Genomic DNA, 18,087 nt, shown 5'->3' with positions numbered 1-18,087 from the left:
CCATCTGCACCGAGAAGAGCAAGAGCATTAGTCACACATTGTTTGTAGTCATCCCGTGTGAAGAAATGTTTTATGGCGAGTAGTAGCTCGAAGTTCTCAACTGTCATTGCTGCTCGTTCTTTAAAGCATATAGGAATAGTCAGAGTCTTGAATTGCTGTTATCTGTCAAGACTGCTCCAGCTCTTCTTAAGGTGGGCAAACCATGTGTTCTCTGGTCCGGTTGTTGCTTTTCCAAATAAACATTTCCAGACGTCTTTGACTACTAGCTCATACACATGGTGCCGACACGCATGGTAAAAAACCTTCTTTCCTAGAAGGTCCTCAAGGATCTTCGCTGCACCCTTCTTCCAGCCGCTGTTGCTTGCTGTGGTGTCAAAAACCAAAGCTGTTACAGCATCTTGTATATCCCACTTTTTAATTATGTCGAAAGTAGTTTCAGCTTGTGTCTGACCTGCCGCATTTAGTATCTTCTGAATTCCAAGTAGTTTTTCTTCCGAGTATTGAGGTTGACAAGATAGAACAATTGACTAAGCTTCATATCGATTTCCTAATCTATCCTCTGTGAGCTTTCCATCCCAATGAATGGCAACATGCTGTGGTCTATTTTCGGCAAATTTTTCCAAAATGTCCTGAGATATTTCCAGGCGATTTGTTTCCCTGGCTCTCTTCGTTGAAGATCTTGACAGGGAGAACATGGCTATATCTCCTCCACAAGCCTTAATAAATGCTCCCATCAGCATCGTTGCATCGTTGTCAGTTACTTGCAATCGATCCAGAGCTTGGGAAACATGCGTATTTTTCATAATATTTTTAGGTGCCATCAGTTTAATGGATTGGGTCGAGGTGCCAAGTCCAACATCAGCATCATAGTCAAAACTTGAACTCAAACTGTCACCCTCTTTTGAAGATGACGATGATGCTAAAACAACATAGTCACAACTTGAGTCGTGTGAAACGTTTTCAACAGTTTGATCTGCAATGGCTGCTGTTTTCTTTTTGAGGTCTTTAGCCAGAATTTTGTCTCTTCCCAACATTATTGACTGGCGAGATTGCCGTTGATCTTCATAAAATGCAATGTCTTCAAGCTTTCTTTCGTGTGATAGATAAATGTCATTTTTTATTGTTGTTATATGGCATCTCTACTTCCAATATCCCACAGCTTGTCCAAATCATCAGTGAATTTTCTCGTTTTACCCTTGGGATCACTTTCCTGTTTCGGATTCTTCTTCAGATCACGCCATCTTTCGTGCAGGTTTTGAAGTGATCGCACCACATGTGATTTCTGCATTGTCGCAATTCTCGCCATTTTCCACACTGTCATTACATCATCCACCACCACAGTACATAGTTCATGAGTAGGGGTTGACTGAGGACAATGCTCTTTCAGATGCAGCAAGTAACTCATTACTTCTCGTATAGTAGGTAATCTCGAGCCACAGATGTAATCGCAAGTATATCCGACCAAGTACTGCTCAGATTTGGATCTTGTTCTTCGCTGCGGCATGTGTGCAATCTTTCGCCGTTTTGCCTCTGCCATGACTGCACTATTGTTGCTCCAAAGCATAAACTACTGCTATCGACTGTGAAGCATTCAAAGAACACGTGTTACAGTACTACTAATGACTCATCAACACACAACGCGCTTGTACAGAACCACAACCGCTACTAACAGACTCTACCTCAGCAAAACAGAATTTCAATTTAGTAAAGCGAAGCTTCCGAATCCGAGTCAGCTGTTGCTGTAATCAGTGAAGCTTAGCCGATTACCCAATCAAGAACCGTGGTTTCGTGATTGCCCGCCTCTGCTGTCGGTTGCCCGCCCACTCTTCAACAACGACTTTCAAACGCATTTACACAAATGTTAGCGACTTTCCTGGGAGCTTCTTTCAAGCCCATTATTGTTTTTTAACAATAATCTAAAGAATAAGCGATGGACACGCAGAATTCCAAACATTTTCCAAATTTTGAACAACCCTAATGTCCATGTCTGGTTTGATTCAAGCATTAGTCGTTATGCAGCCGGTAATTATCTGAGATTCATTAGAGACATGCTAAGCAATGCAAGCAAACTGTCTTTTTTCTCGTCCTACCAGCATATAGTCTGTGCTTATCTTTAGACCTCCTTGCCCGGCATCATTGAGGACTTTGACAGCACTTGCGGGTATGATCCATTGTGCTGCAAGAATCTGACAAGTGCCAAGCATAAATGACAGATTCATCCAGCCCTTACAGCATTCAAGACTTCAATTATATACCACGACAAAAGCCTAATAAGATCAGACAAAGTAGTGTCAATGTCAACCTTTATATTTGTATTCAATTATGGTACATCCCCTCTGAAACTAGAAATTCGTTTGCCACCTGCATAAGCGTCTTTGCACTATTTTTCCGCGTGTTTTTGTGCTTTCCATCAATGAAATCAAGGCATACAGGCTACAACGGTTACCTTCGCAATAAGCAATCCAGCCATGCGTTTGAAGATATTGTGAAGCAGCTGTTCTTAGTTAATCATGTATATCGCAACTCAACATGTTCTGAATTAATCCTAAATCATTAGTTGTGGACCAACCTACAATGCACTTGCAATCACCGCCGTCAGCCGCCTCCTTGACCAGCTGATCAACAAGCCGCCAACGTCGTGATCATTGACGATTAGTAGATTAGCTAATGAAACGCCGTGATTTCGTGATTACTAGTCTGCTTGCCGTTCTATGGTCGCTGACACGCCCACTCTACGGCAGCTACTTTCAAACGCATTTAGACAAATGTTAACGACTTTCCTGTGGGCTTATTGCAGGTTCATTGACGTTTTTTTAACTATAATCTATAGAATGAGACATGGATACGCATAAATTTTGAGATGTTCCAAATTATGGACAACCCTAGTGTACATGAATGTTCACTTCGATCTTTTTGTGCGATCTTGGTCTTATTTAGTCGGCATGTTAAATGTGCACAATTTACAATGGACGTGCATTTTCCCGATATTCGCAATCCTGTTTTAGCCGCGATATAATCGATAGACAACATCGATATTTCTATGCACCCTTGAACGATGTGAGGGAAAGCTAATTGATAAAAAATATTTTAGAAGTGGCTATTCAAAACTAGATTAACGTCGGAGATTACAACTGTAATTACGGAATGCCATAATATTGTTAAGGGTAATTTAAAGAAATAGCAATTAAAACCAACCGCATAGAAATTATAGCACAGTATATAATCTGGTCCAGAATGGCTTCAAAGCATATATAATGAGGTGAGGTCTCGTGTGCGATTGTCTCGTCCTCTACATTTAGTTGACCAATTATTATTTGATTACCTGTCAACTCCGTTCTATATTGACTCGCTCGTAAGCTCTCTTGGTGGCCCCTCGATGATCAACAGACCACTTCGTTGCAGCTTCATCTTGCAATCATAAAGCTTATTGGCCTTTATTCTATGAACTATACAACTTACACGTCTCATTTGTTTTGAAATTGACACTGCAAACAATTTTTTTTATGTATCTGTGTGTTTCTGAAGTTTATGCTATTTTGTTGACTGTTTTGTTATTTTGCGACGATGAATAAATTTCGCTCTCTCTTTCTCTCTCTCTCTCTCTCTAGTAGTGTTGCGTATAGTGCTCGTTTTCAGGTAATAAAAGCCTTGGTTACTCTGCGAAACAAAGTTCATCACATATAGTATATGATAAATCTTTCATGAATCCTTTTATACTTCTTGCCGTGAAGTTTTGGTATATCCGGTGGAATCATGCGCATCTATGCACGATGAGGTCAGATTTCCGGGCTTAGAGAAAACGTTGTAATAACGCAGTGATTACTGACATTTGATAAATATTTCATTTATTGATCCACACAATTCCGTGGTCATTATAACGCAGGGCGAATGTCTTTGTGATGTTCAACTTGTGCAGTCTTACTCCAGAAGATTACTTGTATGATTGGCTGCGTAGATCTTCCTCTCCACGGACTACGCGGGTGAACGGCTCGTCAGCTGACGTGCTACAGGGTCTGTCTGCTACACACGTATACCAAAATCAGACGGACAACTTTCTTCGCTCTGTTTCCACCACTTGTAACTTTTATTGAGCCAATTGTACCAAAGTGAATATGTCGAATTGAATGAATATATCCGGATCGAATATATGAATTAAAATTTACGTACGTATTTCACTGTACACATATTATATCACATAACATGTCCTGTCGAGTTGTCATTTTCTGTATATCGTTTCGAGATACTATATGTGATAATACGGAGTTTCCAATCTATTTCATTTCCTGTCGTGTTTCAAGACATTCCACTGACTTTATTCTATATTTGTTATCACCAAAATAATAACTAAGCTATATACTGTTGCTTTACCAAAGCATACATTGTTTATATCCCAATAACAGTAACCAAATGCCGTCATAGTGCAAGAGACTAAAATCGATCTACCTTTTATTTTTCGGATCCGTGTGATGCATGCTTAGATCACCACTGTCCGCAAATCAGTCCAACATCTGCGAGTTGCGATCATTTTCTGACGCCACATACGTCGTTGTCTTCATTATTGTCTCCGTTCTGGCGTATTGATCGTCTCTAATGCACAATCTCGCTTCATTCCCTCCTGGCAATAAAGTCCTCGTCCGTTTCCTCGTTGTGCGAATGTCGGGTTCGATATATTTTCATCTTTCTCGTCGTTCGATTTGGGCCAGTGTATCCGAACCTTTTTCGACTCATCGTCCCCTTATCAAGCTTGACACAAATTTTCAACCCCCCTCATATTTACGGATCCGAAAAACGGGGCACATAAACGGGGAATATATTCACCAATCTCTGAACACTGTCGGGTTGACTATAAAAGAAAGGTCATTTTTTCGAGTGGGTGCTTGGAAAACCGGTTTCCGCGTCTACTTTGTTGTTGGCCTTTTTTTCAGTCAACTTTCGCGTCACATTCAGAATAAGCCTTCTTCACGTGCATTATTTGGCCCTGTTAATTATATATATCTCACTGAACGTTCCCCCCATCGCCCCCAAATCCCCCCATTTGGGTATTTCCGCCTCCTTGTTTCTCAAAATCGCTCATGGGGGGGGGCGATATCGCCAACATTGGAAACCACTGATTAAGTGGGAGCTTCATATTGATATCCGTCGTCCGCTGTCTGTTAATTGGTTGCTCGGACGATCTTGATTGAATGTCATGGTGACAATATAACGCAGGGCAAATGTCTTTTATGTGATGTTAAACTTGTTTAATCTGACTCAAGAAGGTTACTTGTAGGATTCGCTGCGTGGATCTTACTTTCGACAGACCGGCGTCTACGAGGATGAACGGCTTGTCAGCTGACGTGCTACAGAGTCTGTCTGTTACACATGTATGCAGGTGCACGTATGCCAAAATCACACGGACAACTTTCTTTGATCTGTCTCCACCACTTGTAACTTTTATAGAGCCAATCGTGCCACATCGAGCCAATGTCGAATTGATTGAATATATTGGAATCGAATCCATGAATTAATATTTACATTGTATCACACAGATATATATATACACGTATTTTAACATACACATATTATATCACATAACATGTCCTGTCGAGTTATCATTTCCTGTATATCGTTTCGAGATACTATAGTTGATAACACGGCGTTACCAACATATTTCATTTGCTGTCAGGTATCAAGATATACTACTGAAGTAATTCTGTATTTATTGTTACCAAAATATTTACCAAGATATATACCATTATAGCCATTTTGTCTGAACGTTGGGACGTATATACCCGGTCCAACGAAACGTTTGATATATATTCCACGGCTCGGATTTCAGTGGATTTCATGTATTATAAAACAGTCAGATGAGACACCGCAGGAATATAAGCTAGCACATAAGCTAATGAAAATGCGCCTGGAGGAATGTTATGGAAATATAAGAGACAGAATGCTAGATAATGGTTTTCGCTGAAAGACAGTAAACTATAGCTTAGAGAGGTTGTAAAGTAAGCGCGATGAAAGAATTTATTGTTTTCGTGCTGGTCGTACGCAATGCCTTCACCAATTCCGAATCTTGTGTTCCCGCAAGTAAGACGAAATCTTCCGAAGTCGTTCTTGGTTTCCATGATGTGACGTCAATGATTTTTCTTACAGTGGTCAATGGCAACGAGATTGAGAAATGCGTAATTTTCAAACGGAGCTCGATTTATGAGATCAAAGTCTCCGAATGTGCAGACTATCAGGAGTATTGCTGCATTTATAATGAAGAATGCGTCAGGAAAAGTAGAATATTTTAAAACTCATTTTATGCCGTGTTAATTTCAGTCGGATTAAAAAAGAATCAAAGCTGAACTAAACCGCATACTTACTATTACGTAATAGACGTGCTCCGATGCTACTGAAATTGTTTCCCGCCATGAATCAAATCGGGCCCTCCACCGTCAATGGTGATGATACGGAGCTCGCCCTCATATCGTAGCATTTGGGAAAGGGTAGAACTAAACAAACACTCATCACTCTGGTAATTGGGTTGTGATGTTGATTGAGGTTTGGCCGAAGGTGCTGTCTTTCTTCCAGTCACATCCATCAGAATCAGAACCGGGCGGAACAGTGACATTATAAAGATTGATGACATTTTATGTTTCTTTTCGTAGTGACAATTTTGCCAAATGTACGACATCTATGGCCGTTTCACACTACCATAGACCGATATTGTTTAATATGATTTCTGATAAGGCAACTTATAGCAAGGCCCACTTTCTCCCCACACATTTTGTAAGATACATTTCGTGTAGCTCAGTGGTTCCCAACCTTTTTCGACTCATCGCCCCCTTTTCATGCTCAACGCCGATCATCGCCCCCCAGATTTTGTGAACCGAAAAATCGGTATACAATCTGTAATCATCGGCGGGTTGACTAAAAAAAGGTCATTTCTCCGACTCCGCCGTTTTAACGCGTCATCGCCCTTCCTATCGCCCCCTATCGCCCCCTTCGTCATTTTCGCCCCCTAGGCCGCCAAATCGCCCAATGGGGGGCGATATCGCCCACGTTGGGAACCACTGGTGTAGTTGGTAGGGCGCTGATGAGCATATATAGCCCTCCAACGACACTTAGTTCTGTGGTTGATCCCGGCCCCGCGAGGCCGCGACACATTTGTGTTGCGGCAGTACAATATACGAATACGTTACTTAGCGTAACTTGACACCGTCGGGATTCTTTATCGTGGTTTCAATCCCTTGCCGTGTCAGACCGGAAACTTGAACCTAAAACTGGTATCCCAACTGTCCCACCATACGCTCCGCAATTCAGGATATCATTGAGAGGTGAATGCTGGTGCGGTCTCGATAACTCATAACATGGCACCTTCACATCTCCACCGTCAAATGATATCAATGCTGCACACTAAAATAAATCTGATCTCTTCCTCTATTTAGTCAATGGATATGTCATTGATACAAGGATATATATATTTACAGAAACGTTCCTAGGGAAATAATTACAAGAGAAATACGATTTTTCATGAAAATTATTCATGCGAAACACATTCAGTTTGTTTCATAGCTGCGAAGGGCCGCGCGCATGCGCTTCGAAAGCGGTGGGTGGCCGACACTTGATGTTTCTGTTGAATCGAAGAAAATAATAAGTCGAGTTTGAACATCGAGGTTCGAATTTATAGATTGATCTGATACGTTTTGGTGATCGTTGACCTTCCCTTATTTGCGCAATGTTTGTGATTCATCCAAGCTACGACGTATTGCCGACCCATACAGTTGTGTAGGCTTGAACCATAAAGAACATTATGTGAAACTATCGTGGCAACATTAAGTCAAACCGTGAAATGATCGTAAAACCCGAGAAAATGGGTTCTAAGATTCAACCCCAAATGGAAACTCTCTCTTTGAGTTGTGTGCCAGCAAGCTCGTAATCAACTTTGCTAGGTCGATCAACAGAAAGACAGGTATGTGACATATCCATGTCCTGCATAAGTTAGTGTCTGATCAATGGGATCTGGACTGAAGCGCGGGTATATAATTTCCAACTGGGACGTATAGTAATGACTAATGAGTAAAATGTTCGATTGCTTATTTAAATTTTCTTGGTGGTCAGATAGCATGCGGCGCGTAAGCAGCGGCTACACCAGGGGTGGGCAAACTTTTGAGCTCGCGGGCCGCCTTCATCATCTAAATCCATTCGCGGGTCGCACTATATAAAATTGAGATTATAAACCAAAACGCAATATTGGTATTTGATAATATAGTGAGGACATGGAGTTAATATATGTGCGTATTTAAAACAAACCAAACATTGCTTTGATGATATCGTACAGCCTCAGAAACAGTGGCGAGATTTCATCAGCTGGTCGACCTCAATAACCAATTTGTCAAAACTATAGAGATGAAAGTCGCTTGTCCTGATTCTCAGAACAGGATTGAAATTTAAATCTGTGAGCAGCGATCTGTTCATAAATTTACTAATTCCACTTTTGGTTCAGTTCCAGGACACACAATGCTGACAGCATCACAGCCTAACCATGATAGCTTCAAACGCACTTCTACTATGTGTAGATAAAATATAAATACCCCAATTCTACGCATACCGAGAACGAATCTACCTGAGACACGCGCGAGTCGTTTTTTATAAGCACATCAATGAGATAATTAAATTGCAGTGGCCAGTCTGACATCCCACTCGTGATCCGAATTATGTCAATCTCGTTTAGGATTTCTGTGATGTTTAGCAGTTAAAACCTTTCAAACTGCGTGGGCTTTGAGATCGGGCTGTCGCGCCAGAAATAGAACATAAAAATTAATATAGGAAGTATTGACCTTAGAACATTGGTTCTCAAGCTTTTTAAGACACTCCCCCCCCCCTTTATGATGGTGAAACATTTCGCGCCCCCTTATCGTCATATCAAAAAACGCAACCAGATGCTAGCAAGTTTGATGGTATGGAAGGTTACGACTGTAAAAGGGAGATTTTTAACTATGCAATTCAGACTAAATAAAGAGCAATAATTTTTTTCAGTTGAGCTCAGCTTCGCACGCCCTTCAGATGCCTTAACACCCCCAAGGGGTGCGTGCACCCCAGTTTGGGAACCATTGTCTTAAAATTTTCGTGGTGGAAATACCGAGAAAAATTTAATCAAGTCCCTATATTAATTCGATATTGAGTATGTAGTTAAGCAATATTTTCAAAAAGTTTCTTTAGACTCTCGCGGGCCGCACAGAACGGTGTTGCGGGCCCAGTGATGAGCATCGGAGCGGAGTCGGAGTGGATTAGGAGCGGAGTTTTGCCGATTTTGTGACAGTCGGAGCGGAGTCGGAGTCTACTACAGATATTTTTTCGGAGAATGTCGGAGTATTGTAACTTTTGTCTCCGATATCTTTGGATAGCTCTGACCAGAATACACTATTGATTATGATTACAAACCAAAACGCAGACAGTTGACACCTTGTAAAGTTGTAATATGACGGGTAACATGCAAAAATGATTGCCAAGTGCATAAAAATTAGCCATCTGCACTGCAATTGGGGGCTGGAGAGTAAACAATACTATGAGTCAACCACATTATCACATGTACCATGTGTACCATGTACCATGCTTGCCACTGTTTCGGATACTTGACGAGATTCATCGGAGTATCTCGGAGTCTGGGATTGAGCTCTTCGGAGTCGGAGGCAGTTTTCCTCGGACACTAAAGTTGTCGGAGGGATTCGGAGTCTCGAAAAGCACTATCCGCTCATATCTGTGCGGGCCGCAGTTCGCCCACCCCGGAGCTACTCCAATGATTTGCGAGTTCTAGTCCGACCGATGACGATTCCCGAATTCCCACAGAAGTGTTAGTGATCTATCCAGGCTCCTGCTCTCTATCTGTTGCGCACTAGCGGTGTCTTACAAAAGCCTAGAAGTGACCCGTGGTACAAGAAGACAGATACGTTATCAAAAATATAGGTCGAGAGTAAAATAAAAAATGTAGTCGAAATATCATGAATAGGCCTACTAAAAACAGCCACAAAATATTTATTTCCTTCTCATATTTAGCTTCGACTGAACGATTTACCAACTCCAGAGCATGCAGTTCCAGAGGTAAGTCAACCTGAGATTTCGTTACAAAAATTGTATCGTGACTATATTTTGATTCAGTGACAAGGGCATCTACTTTAGAGTGCTCGATTACTATTGAGTCTATTCCGTACGAAGTTAGCGTGGAAGACTGCCCAAAACACGAAGACTGCTGTGTACTCGACGGCGAATGCGTAGCAAAACGTGGGTTAGACAATATACAGAGTAGGGATGGTGTGAACGTGAGGTTCACGTTCATGTTCTGTGTGTGAACCTCTGAAAATTTGAGGTTCGCGTTCACAACAGAACCTTGGTAGGTTCTGCACTGTGAACCTTTTTCATATATTGCAATTTTCACTTCATTATAACATCTTTGGTTCAAATTTATTGACTTTCAACTGCGGTCCACTCTATGCATGGGGCTGGCAGCATAAACATTCCACACTAAACAAGCATGCCCTTGACAATCTCAAAAATTTACTAGTATTGTTACAAAAGTTTGCTCGAAATATCCAGCCTTGCGTTTGTGCATATTTAGTGTCCCTGTGCTGTGAGCTTGACCCGCAATCACATGACATCAAGAGCGAAATACACTGTATTTTGTCAGCAAATGATCCTTATTCAACCAATCATTGAGGTTGATATCGTCTTCTGATGTAAAAATCTAGCAGGCGTACGGGGTCAATCTTGACTACATATGTATACTGTATGATAAAAACCAAATCCGTTCGACTTGGGTGTTGGCTATACTGCTGTATAACTTGTTAATCGGTAGCAAGTATATAGAAACCCATTTTACACTCTGCTCAATATCCATGTGGCAATACTCAGACGCCGAATACATTGTCCGCTCAGGTCGAAATTGTTGGCAAAGCGACGCAAGATACTGATTTTATGAGATTATTATATCATTTGATTGCCCCAATTGATACATTTGGTTACGTTTCAAACGTAAATATGTATTTAAGTACTGAGCTATTATGTGGCCCCGAGTCGTCGCTCGGTATCGTGTACAGTAGATTAATATAGGCAATCACCTAATAGAAATATGGGGTTTAAATTAGCAATATGACGTCAGGTGACGTCATGAGGTTCACGTTCGTGTTCACACAGAACCTTTCAAAAAGGTTCACGTTCACACGAACCTGAACCTTTCAGAGGTTCACACCATCCCTAATACAGAGTACTTCGAAAATTATCGAAATGGCTTGAATCCGGCGAGAGAAGCCTGTTTATCATACCTCTCGAGCACATGGAAAATTATTCACTAATTTCAAGAGTGCGACACATGATGCTAACTGGCATTTGTACATGCATCGTGTAGACCAGTCGTTCTTAACCTTGTCTCCAGCGCCCACTCTGGTAGCAATTTGGATTTTGGAGGGGGCGGTAACACTCAGGGGGCGATATAGGGGGATCTGCGACGCTATGAGGGCGACAGAAAATAATGGCGTGGCATTATAGATAGTGTAATATTACCCTACACAAAGTCCTTTAACATAACTATAGATTTTGTTGCTGTTGCTGTTGTATGTGGGGTTAACGGCGCTGGACTGCAAATGTCTTATGCACCAGACCACTTCGAAAATAATATATCCGCAAAAATTAGATTGATCGGATGACCAATACGAATTCAATACCCTTCCAAATATACAGTTCTGCATCCCTGAGATCTAGCTTGCATATTTACTCTTGACAAAATTCATCAAATAGCCCATTTTTCATTTCGCTTCGCGCGAAATATATTGTTGCTGTATGTGGTAGCCTATATCCACAAATGCTGTAAATACTGTAATTCGTGCAAACTGTGGGTTTTATATTTCATGTGCAGAATTTCAGAATGCAATCTCTGCCTTAACACAGTTCCATCACGCTAGATAGGAGTTTGCCCGACAAAATGGTTCCAACTAGACATTGTATCTTGCAGCACATTGCGGATCGAAATCCAGGCACATGGTGGTATATCACCTTTGAAAATGAGAGCCATTTGTACCGTAGACATGATTTGAAGCATACCTAAAACAAAATATCATTGTCTTCGTGAGCTTCGAAATCTAATCGCCAGTATTTTTCCCTCGTACCATAAAGAATGATTCTGTTAAGTAATGTGACCCACAACCTCATATTTACGTTCATATGGACTGCTTCGTTTTGAGTACATGCGGATTGAAGTTTAGATCTGGGTGCAGTATTGGTAAACCGTTACTTAATTGAGTGGTAGTCTGGGGTCATTCAAGCGCGAAATATTTCCAACAGTCAGGTCCAAATCCAGCATGACCAATCGGACCCCGAGAATATGCGGGGCACCAGACCATGAAAATTTCTGAACGGGGGCGCTGGAAGAACCAAGGTTAAGTAGTACTGGTGTGGACGGAAGAGGTAATTTCCATTCGTTTGACACAGCCAAAGATACTAAGGCACCAGAGCAAAAGGTAAGGCGGGCGAGAAACCAATTCTTTCGATCTGCTGTAACGAGCCAACTGGGAGCAGAAGTTGAAGCAAAGGCACAGTCCAGATCGTTGGGATTCTTGTCTGGACTTTCCGGTATTCCATCCGGTTGTTATCCGCCGGCTCCATTCCCGGCCAACTGTAAGATCAGTAGGAACGAGCCTTACATACTCAAGCCGCCTGTGGACGTGCCATATTGCGTAAGGTGAGATTTCATTAATAATAGTCAGGCCAGGAGGCAGGTTGAAACATAAGCTTGCGTATTAGGCCTATTTCACAATTCTATACCTTGGCAAACTGTAGTCGTATCCACAGAGATCCAAAACGATGTGAGTTGCATTGCTCTATGATGACTAACCAGCTCTTTCAGTTTACGATTATTGTGTAGCATTGTCCATTGAGGCGTTAATAGTAGTTGCCAGAGACTAGCGGATTTGGAATTTCTATGTCCTAATCCAATCCAAATCCGAAACCTCCAATCCTAATCCAACTCCTAATCCATAACTTTTGTATATTCAAATCCATGTCCAATCCTAATGTGATTCTAACTTGGAAATTCAGTAAAAATGCTAATTTATGCAAGGAGGAATTGGAAATTTTTCTTTTACAACCAACAATTCTCTTGATTTAAGATAACTTAGCATAGGGCTGCACCTATCATGTTCATTAAAACGGAGTGTACCATAGTGTAGTGTACCATAAGTGCATTGATACCTGATCTGAATTAAGTTTGTCGCCATTCGCCACACGACATATCAATCTCCTAGAAAATCGGTCAATCCAATCCAAATCCTAATCCATTCAGCACAAATCTATATTCCTAATCCAATCCAAATCCGACAAGATTTCACAAATCCTGTTTTTTTCAAATCCTAATCCTAATCCATGCTCATCTCTGGTAAATACCACTTCATGTTTCGGCATGTTGTTCTTGATCGTGGCGTTACGAATCTAACAATGAATCTTTCGGTGTGCCTGGTTGACTGACATACGAAAGTCGTTTTCAGAATACCGTGTAGCCATCAGAACAACAAGCCCTTCGACAAAAACCTCAAACTGTGCGGATCCCAAGCGGGTTGTTACTTCGACCAGTCGTTGTTTGAATATCGTGAAGCTTTCGGACAGAGCGTTCTTCCTGGATTACCGGTTTGTCAACTGGCGATCCGAAACAAATTTTTCCAACAGAAATCCACCGACGTAAAAGCGAGGGTGAGCACTGTAAAAGTGAATTGTAAATATCCACCGGTGCGCCAATTGGTGGCTAGATTTATACTTTTAGATTTACATAAATCACATCGATTTACATTACTCATTTATTTCTACTTTTTCTCATGCCCTTCGTCTGGTATTTCAGTATGGCTCATGGATCCTTACTTCACAAACTGCCTTTTGACGCGATTTGACGAAGGAATCCGAAGAGGACCAAGCGGATGCGAGTTGCTTCCGCTGCTCGACGCGTTCAATGTGACTCCGAAAATGGCCGGATGGAAGAGTAAGTGCTATAACGCTACTTCGTCAAGATGTAGGCCCTCAGATCAGGAATATGGTCCGAATACAGTACCTAGGAAATGTGTAGGCCTAGACATCATAGCTGAACGTTTCCTCATCATTAAATCACGTAGTAATGCTACGAGTGAGCATGACAAACCATTCCCTTGTCTCATGGGTGGATACTTATCAATAACACTGGTCAACACGGCAGACAAAGTAAGAGTGGTTTTATGGATTCTGAAGGGCACTGATTCGGAATATGGCCTTGATTTTTTCTAATGAACTCTGGTTTTGTAGATAACTATGGGGCTATTTGGACTAAAATCTAATATTCCCGCTGTATTGGCTAGGGAGGCCTACTATATACCTTTTAAGCAGGATTTGTTAGAATTCTTAGGAAATGTAAATATAGTCCACCGGGGCGCTTAAATATACTCTTATATGCATGTCGTCAGTTGCTTATACTTTCAACTACACTTTCAAGCGAGAGGTACTAGACAGCGATGACTAGAAAAAAAAAAGTCAAACCCATCAATACACTCGTACATACCGGGTTTCTCCGACCTGGAAGAACTCCTTCTGTAGACACAGACTTGGATTTGATAAATGACGACTGCAAGGCACCCAAATGAAATTTTGAATGGCATCTCCCGATAACACGAAATCTGTCTTCTCGGTAAGTTTTCGCGCCAACGGGATTATCTAACAAATGTTTACCAATGGCCAGGCTTAATTTTGGCATTTTCCGGATTTTATTTTTGGCAGTTTTGACATTGGCAGGAATTCGTATTTGTATACTCGAATTAACGATGTAAAACACTGTATACTTTAATCTTTCATATCAAACGAAAGCCCCAAAACGTGCGGTAGGCCTATCCACTTTGCGCAATCAAAACACCAAGAGTACAAACCGAATTGATAACGATGTTGGAGAGTCAATTCACCAAATACAAAACCGAGCGACTGCTTCTGCAATATCTAATCCGAATAGTTGATTCGATATGCGTGCATAATTACCTGCATTCACACAGATCGCAATACCACTTAATATAGCCTACCAATTCAAAATCGTTGCTGACACGTTTGAATCACTGCCCTTCATTTGCTAACCAATGGTTTAAAATCACGAGTGTCATCAATATTTAAAAATATCGAACGGGCAAACAAAAAAAATAGTAAAGGACTGAATGTTTGCAAGCCTGTGTATGGTACGCCTTGATGGGGGTTCCTTGGCGACTGAGGCAATTTGCACTGTGTAAGTGTGCACGCGCATGTTCAATTGTTCATTGATGAAACTATATCCCTGTTGTCAAACGGGACACAGTCTGTCAGTGATTGCACCAGATGCAGACATTTTTATTAACGAGTTGAAAGTAAATGGAGTTATATATACGTATTGGCCTAAATGCAGCATGGGTCGTGCGTGTCGGTTACATGTGGTAACAAAATGCACGAGCGGTGACGGCCGGATAATGCCTAGTCACTGAGCTGCATCCCTAATTGCTGTATATCATTTACTACCCGGGTTGATCAATCCACATTAAATCGTAAATCCTGATTTCAATACTTAACTACTTGGCCTCGACCGAAGATTCGCATTACATAGATCCGTTGGACGGTAGACCGCGGCTTTCCGAAGGGTTCAAGGACCTCAATTGAGGAATTTAGCGTTTCAAACTTGTTTTGTCACTTCATGTAGGCTCATTTCAATACTTGTTGACATTTCTATCTAAAACTTTCATGGAAATCAATATTTTCAGAAAGCCTTATTTATGGCAGTTTTGGCATTTGGTTCCCGAAATGCCAAAAATAACACGGCCGGCCAATGGAAGAATTTATAGCTTTTACCTGTTCTGAATCATGCTTCAGGGGATAAGTCAAGGGTTAGCCTTTCTCCGAGTGATTTGACAATAGTGTTCGATTAGGATGATGAGTGATAAGAGGGAAGAGATATGATCAAAAGATGGAAGGCATGACATTCGCAAATCCGCCATTGAGTTATTTAGGCGCTTGAATTTTATAATGAATATCACATAACCTCAGGAATTCTAGCTATGATGAAAAGTTTTTGATTCAACTGATACTTCAGTCCAATGACGGAACATATCTACCATTGCTGAGCGGATTTGAGAACGACACCAAATCCAAAATCAGTTTTGGTAAAAAGTCAACTGGGTGACGGGTGAAAATTACTAGAATTCATTCTCCGAATTAACAGCCGAAGTCAAAGTAATCGCAATTCCATACAGGTGTCGAATCCACCAAAGCTCCATCAATTATGTTATCATTTCCATAGTTCATTCCGATTCGCAGCTCCAAACCACATGGCCGAACCAACAATAGCAATATTCATCTCATTTCTGAAATATTCAAGGTATTTACATTTATATGGTGAAGGAGTTGAACTCCTCCACCACACGCCAACTACTATATTTATTAAATATCTTTGTCAGAAAGGCTACTCGGAACAGTAGGTAGACCCGTTGAACTGCGGTGTTTCTTCGCAATATGAGGTGAAGTTTTAATACTTGAGTTTTGATCTCACGGTAAATCAAACTGCTTAAAGAGACATATATACGAAAAACCTGAAACTGAAGAGCTACATACAGGACAGAACTTCAATGTACAATTAATCAATATATATATATTGAATATATTATTCGATTGTAAACCTGTAACTAGATATGTTTTGCTTTAGCGATCAATAGCTACGAATGCACTCTCATCGATGGATGCTGGAGACCAGGAAGAGGCTGCTTCTACCCGGTCGACATTTTACAAGTACAAGTCGAGTCCGGACAGAGGGAGATCACATTTCAGAAAAACGAAATCATCTACGGAAGACCGGTTTGTCAATTGTTCGACACGAGCTCGCCATTGAACATTCTGAAAAGCTATCATCGTTGCCTCAGCTCCGGGTGTACAATCGATTCTTCCGTCACCAACTTGTATTACAACCATCTGTTCTCCGTTGGATCCGGCCTGACGAGCGAGAATCACTGGAAATTCTGGGGTGATGTGGAACGCGGTCACGTTGGAGCTTATAACATTGAAGATGTTCTCGTGGAGTATGGGTACGTTGCCCTACCTCCTAAAACAATCCCATCTTCTCCACCATCCCAACCATCAGACCCATTTGCCGGCGATCTTTTCCATTTTACCGGAGGTGTTGCGAGTTGTCCTTCCGGCGAACAACAGCAAACTGGCGGTTCATCAGGACCTTTCTCCCCTCCGCCCCTAGTTAATAGCAGAGGCTGCGGACATTCATTCAAACCATATGGAGGCCGACCATGCGAACCCACCTCTATTGTCGTTCAACAAACCGGCAAGTACTGCCCCTACAAAACCTTCTTCGTTCCACGATTCCCGAAACTCACCGGTAAGTTTGACGGATGCTGTGACATCAACTTGTGCTACTTGCCAAAGGCAAAGATTCCAAAAATGCACTCCGGACCAGCGCATTACTACACCGAATGGAGCCGGTACTCTGAATGCTCAACTACGTGCGGACGAGGAGAACAGAAGAGACACAGAAGGTGCATCACCGACAACATGAGTAAATGCACCAGTAAACTTGTCGATGTCCACCCATGCAACACTCAATCCTTCACTTCGATTTCTTGGAGTCAGTACACGCCGTGCCCGAATAGTTGTTATCCCGGTGGCATCCAGACTAGGACAAGAAAATGCACCGGCTGCAATTGCGGCGTTGGCAGCAGTGAAGAAACCCGAGAATGCAACAGACAAACCCCATGCTTGGGATAATGTCGTTACGAAAATGGACTATTCGCAATGAATTTTAAAGCTCATTTCGAATGTAAAGTCAGTCATTTTCTATGGTTAGGCAAGACAATATCTAAAATAAAAGTGCAATTGCTAGCATATCTCGTTACGGCAGTTAAATATATTACCAGTCCTTGACTAATTACACAGAGAGGACGATTAGAATCGTGCGGTTCGCAGGTAGGCTCTTTTGCGAGAGTTTCATACCCCCGAAACAGCCTACGGTGTGTTGTCCTTCACTGTCACATCCAATTTTTGAACGTTTCTTGACATGTAGACCAGCCATTCACCAACATTTTATGCATTTGTAAATTGTTTGGT

The 18,087-nt window shown here is 41.6% G+C and overlaps 1 protein-coding gene and 1 long non-coding RNA gene across 2 annotated transcripts; both read left to right on the top strand.

Annotated features, from left to right (window-relative positions):
• The first annotated feature begins 5,986 nt into the window (after positions 1-5,986).
• LOC145438023 (uncharacterized) lies at positions 5,987-6,278 on the top strand. Its single transcript, XR_013914791.1, has 2 exons — positions 5,987-6,069; positions 6,136-6,278. It is a non-coding gene; the product is annotated as an uncharacterized LOC145438023 (long non-coding RNA).
• A 5,855-nt stretch (positions 6,279-12,133) lies between these two features.
• Positions 12,134-17,748, top strand: LOC145438022 (uncharacterized). The gene is made up of 5 exons (XM_080315385.1): positions 12,134-12,146; positions 12,448-12,697; positions 13,500-13,723; positions 13,847-13,984; positions 16,682-17,748. The coding sequence occupies exons 1-5, from the start codon at positions 12,134-12,136 to the stop codon at positions 17,746-17,748; spliced, it is 1,692 nt and encodes a 563-aa protein (XP_080171511.1).
• The last annotated feature ends 339 nt before the right edge of the window (positions 17,749-18,087 follow it).

Source organism: Botryllus schlosseri, chromosome 4 (assembly GCF_051294905.1).
Source record: "Botryllus schlosseri isolate E-star chromosome 4, Bs_hap1, whole genome shotgun sequence".
Lineage (NCBI taxonomy): Eukaryota > Metazoa > Chordata > Ascidiacea > Stolidobranchia > Styelidae > Botryllus > Botryllus schlosseri.
This window is presented reverse-complemented; position numbering and strand designations above follow the sequence as displayed.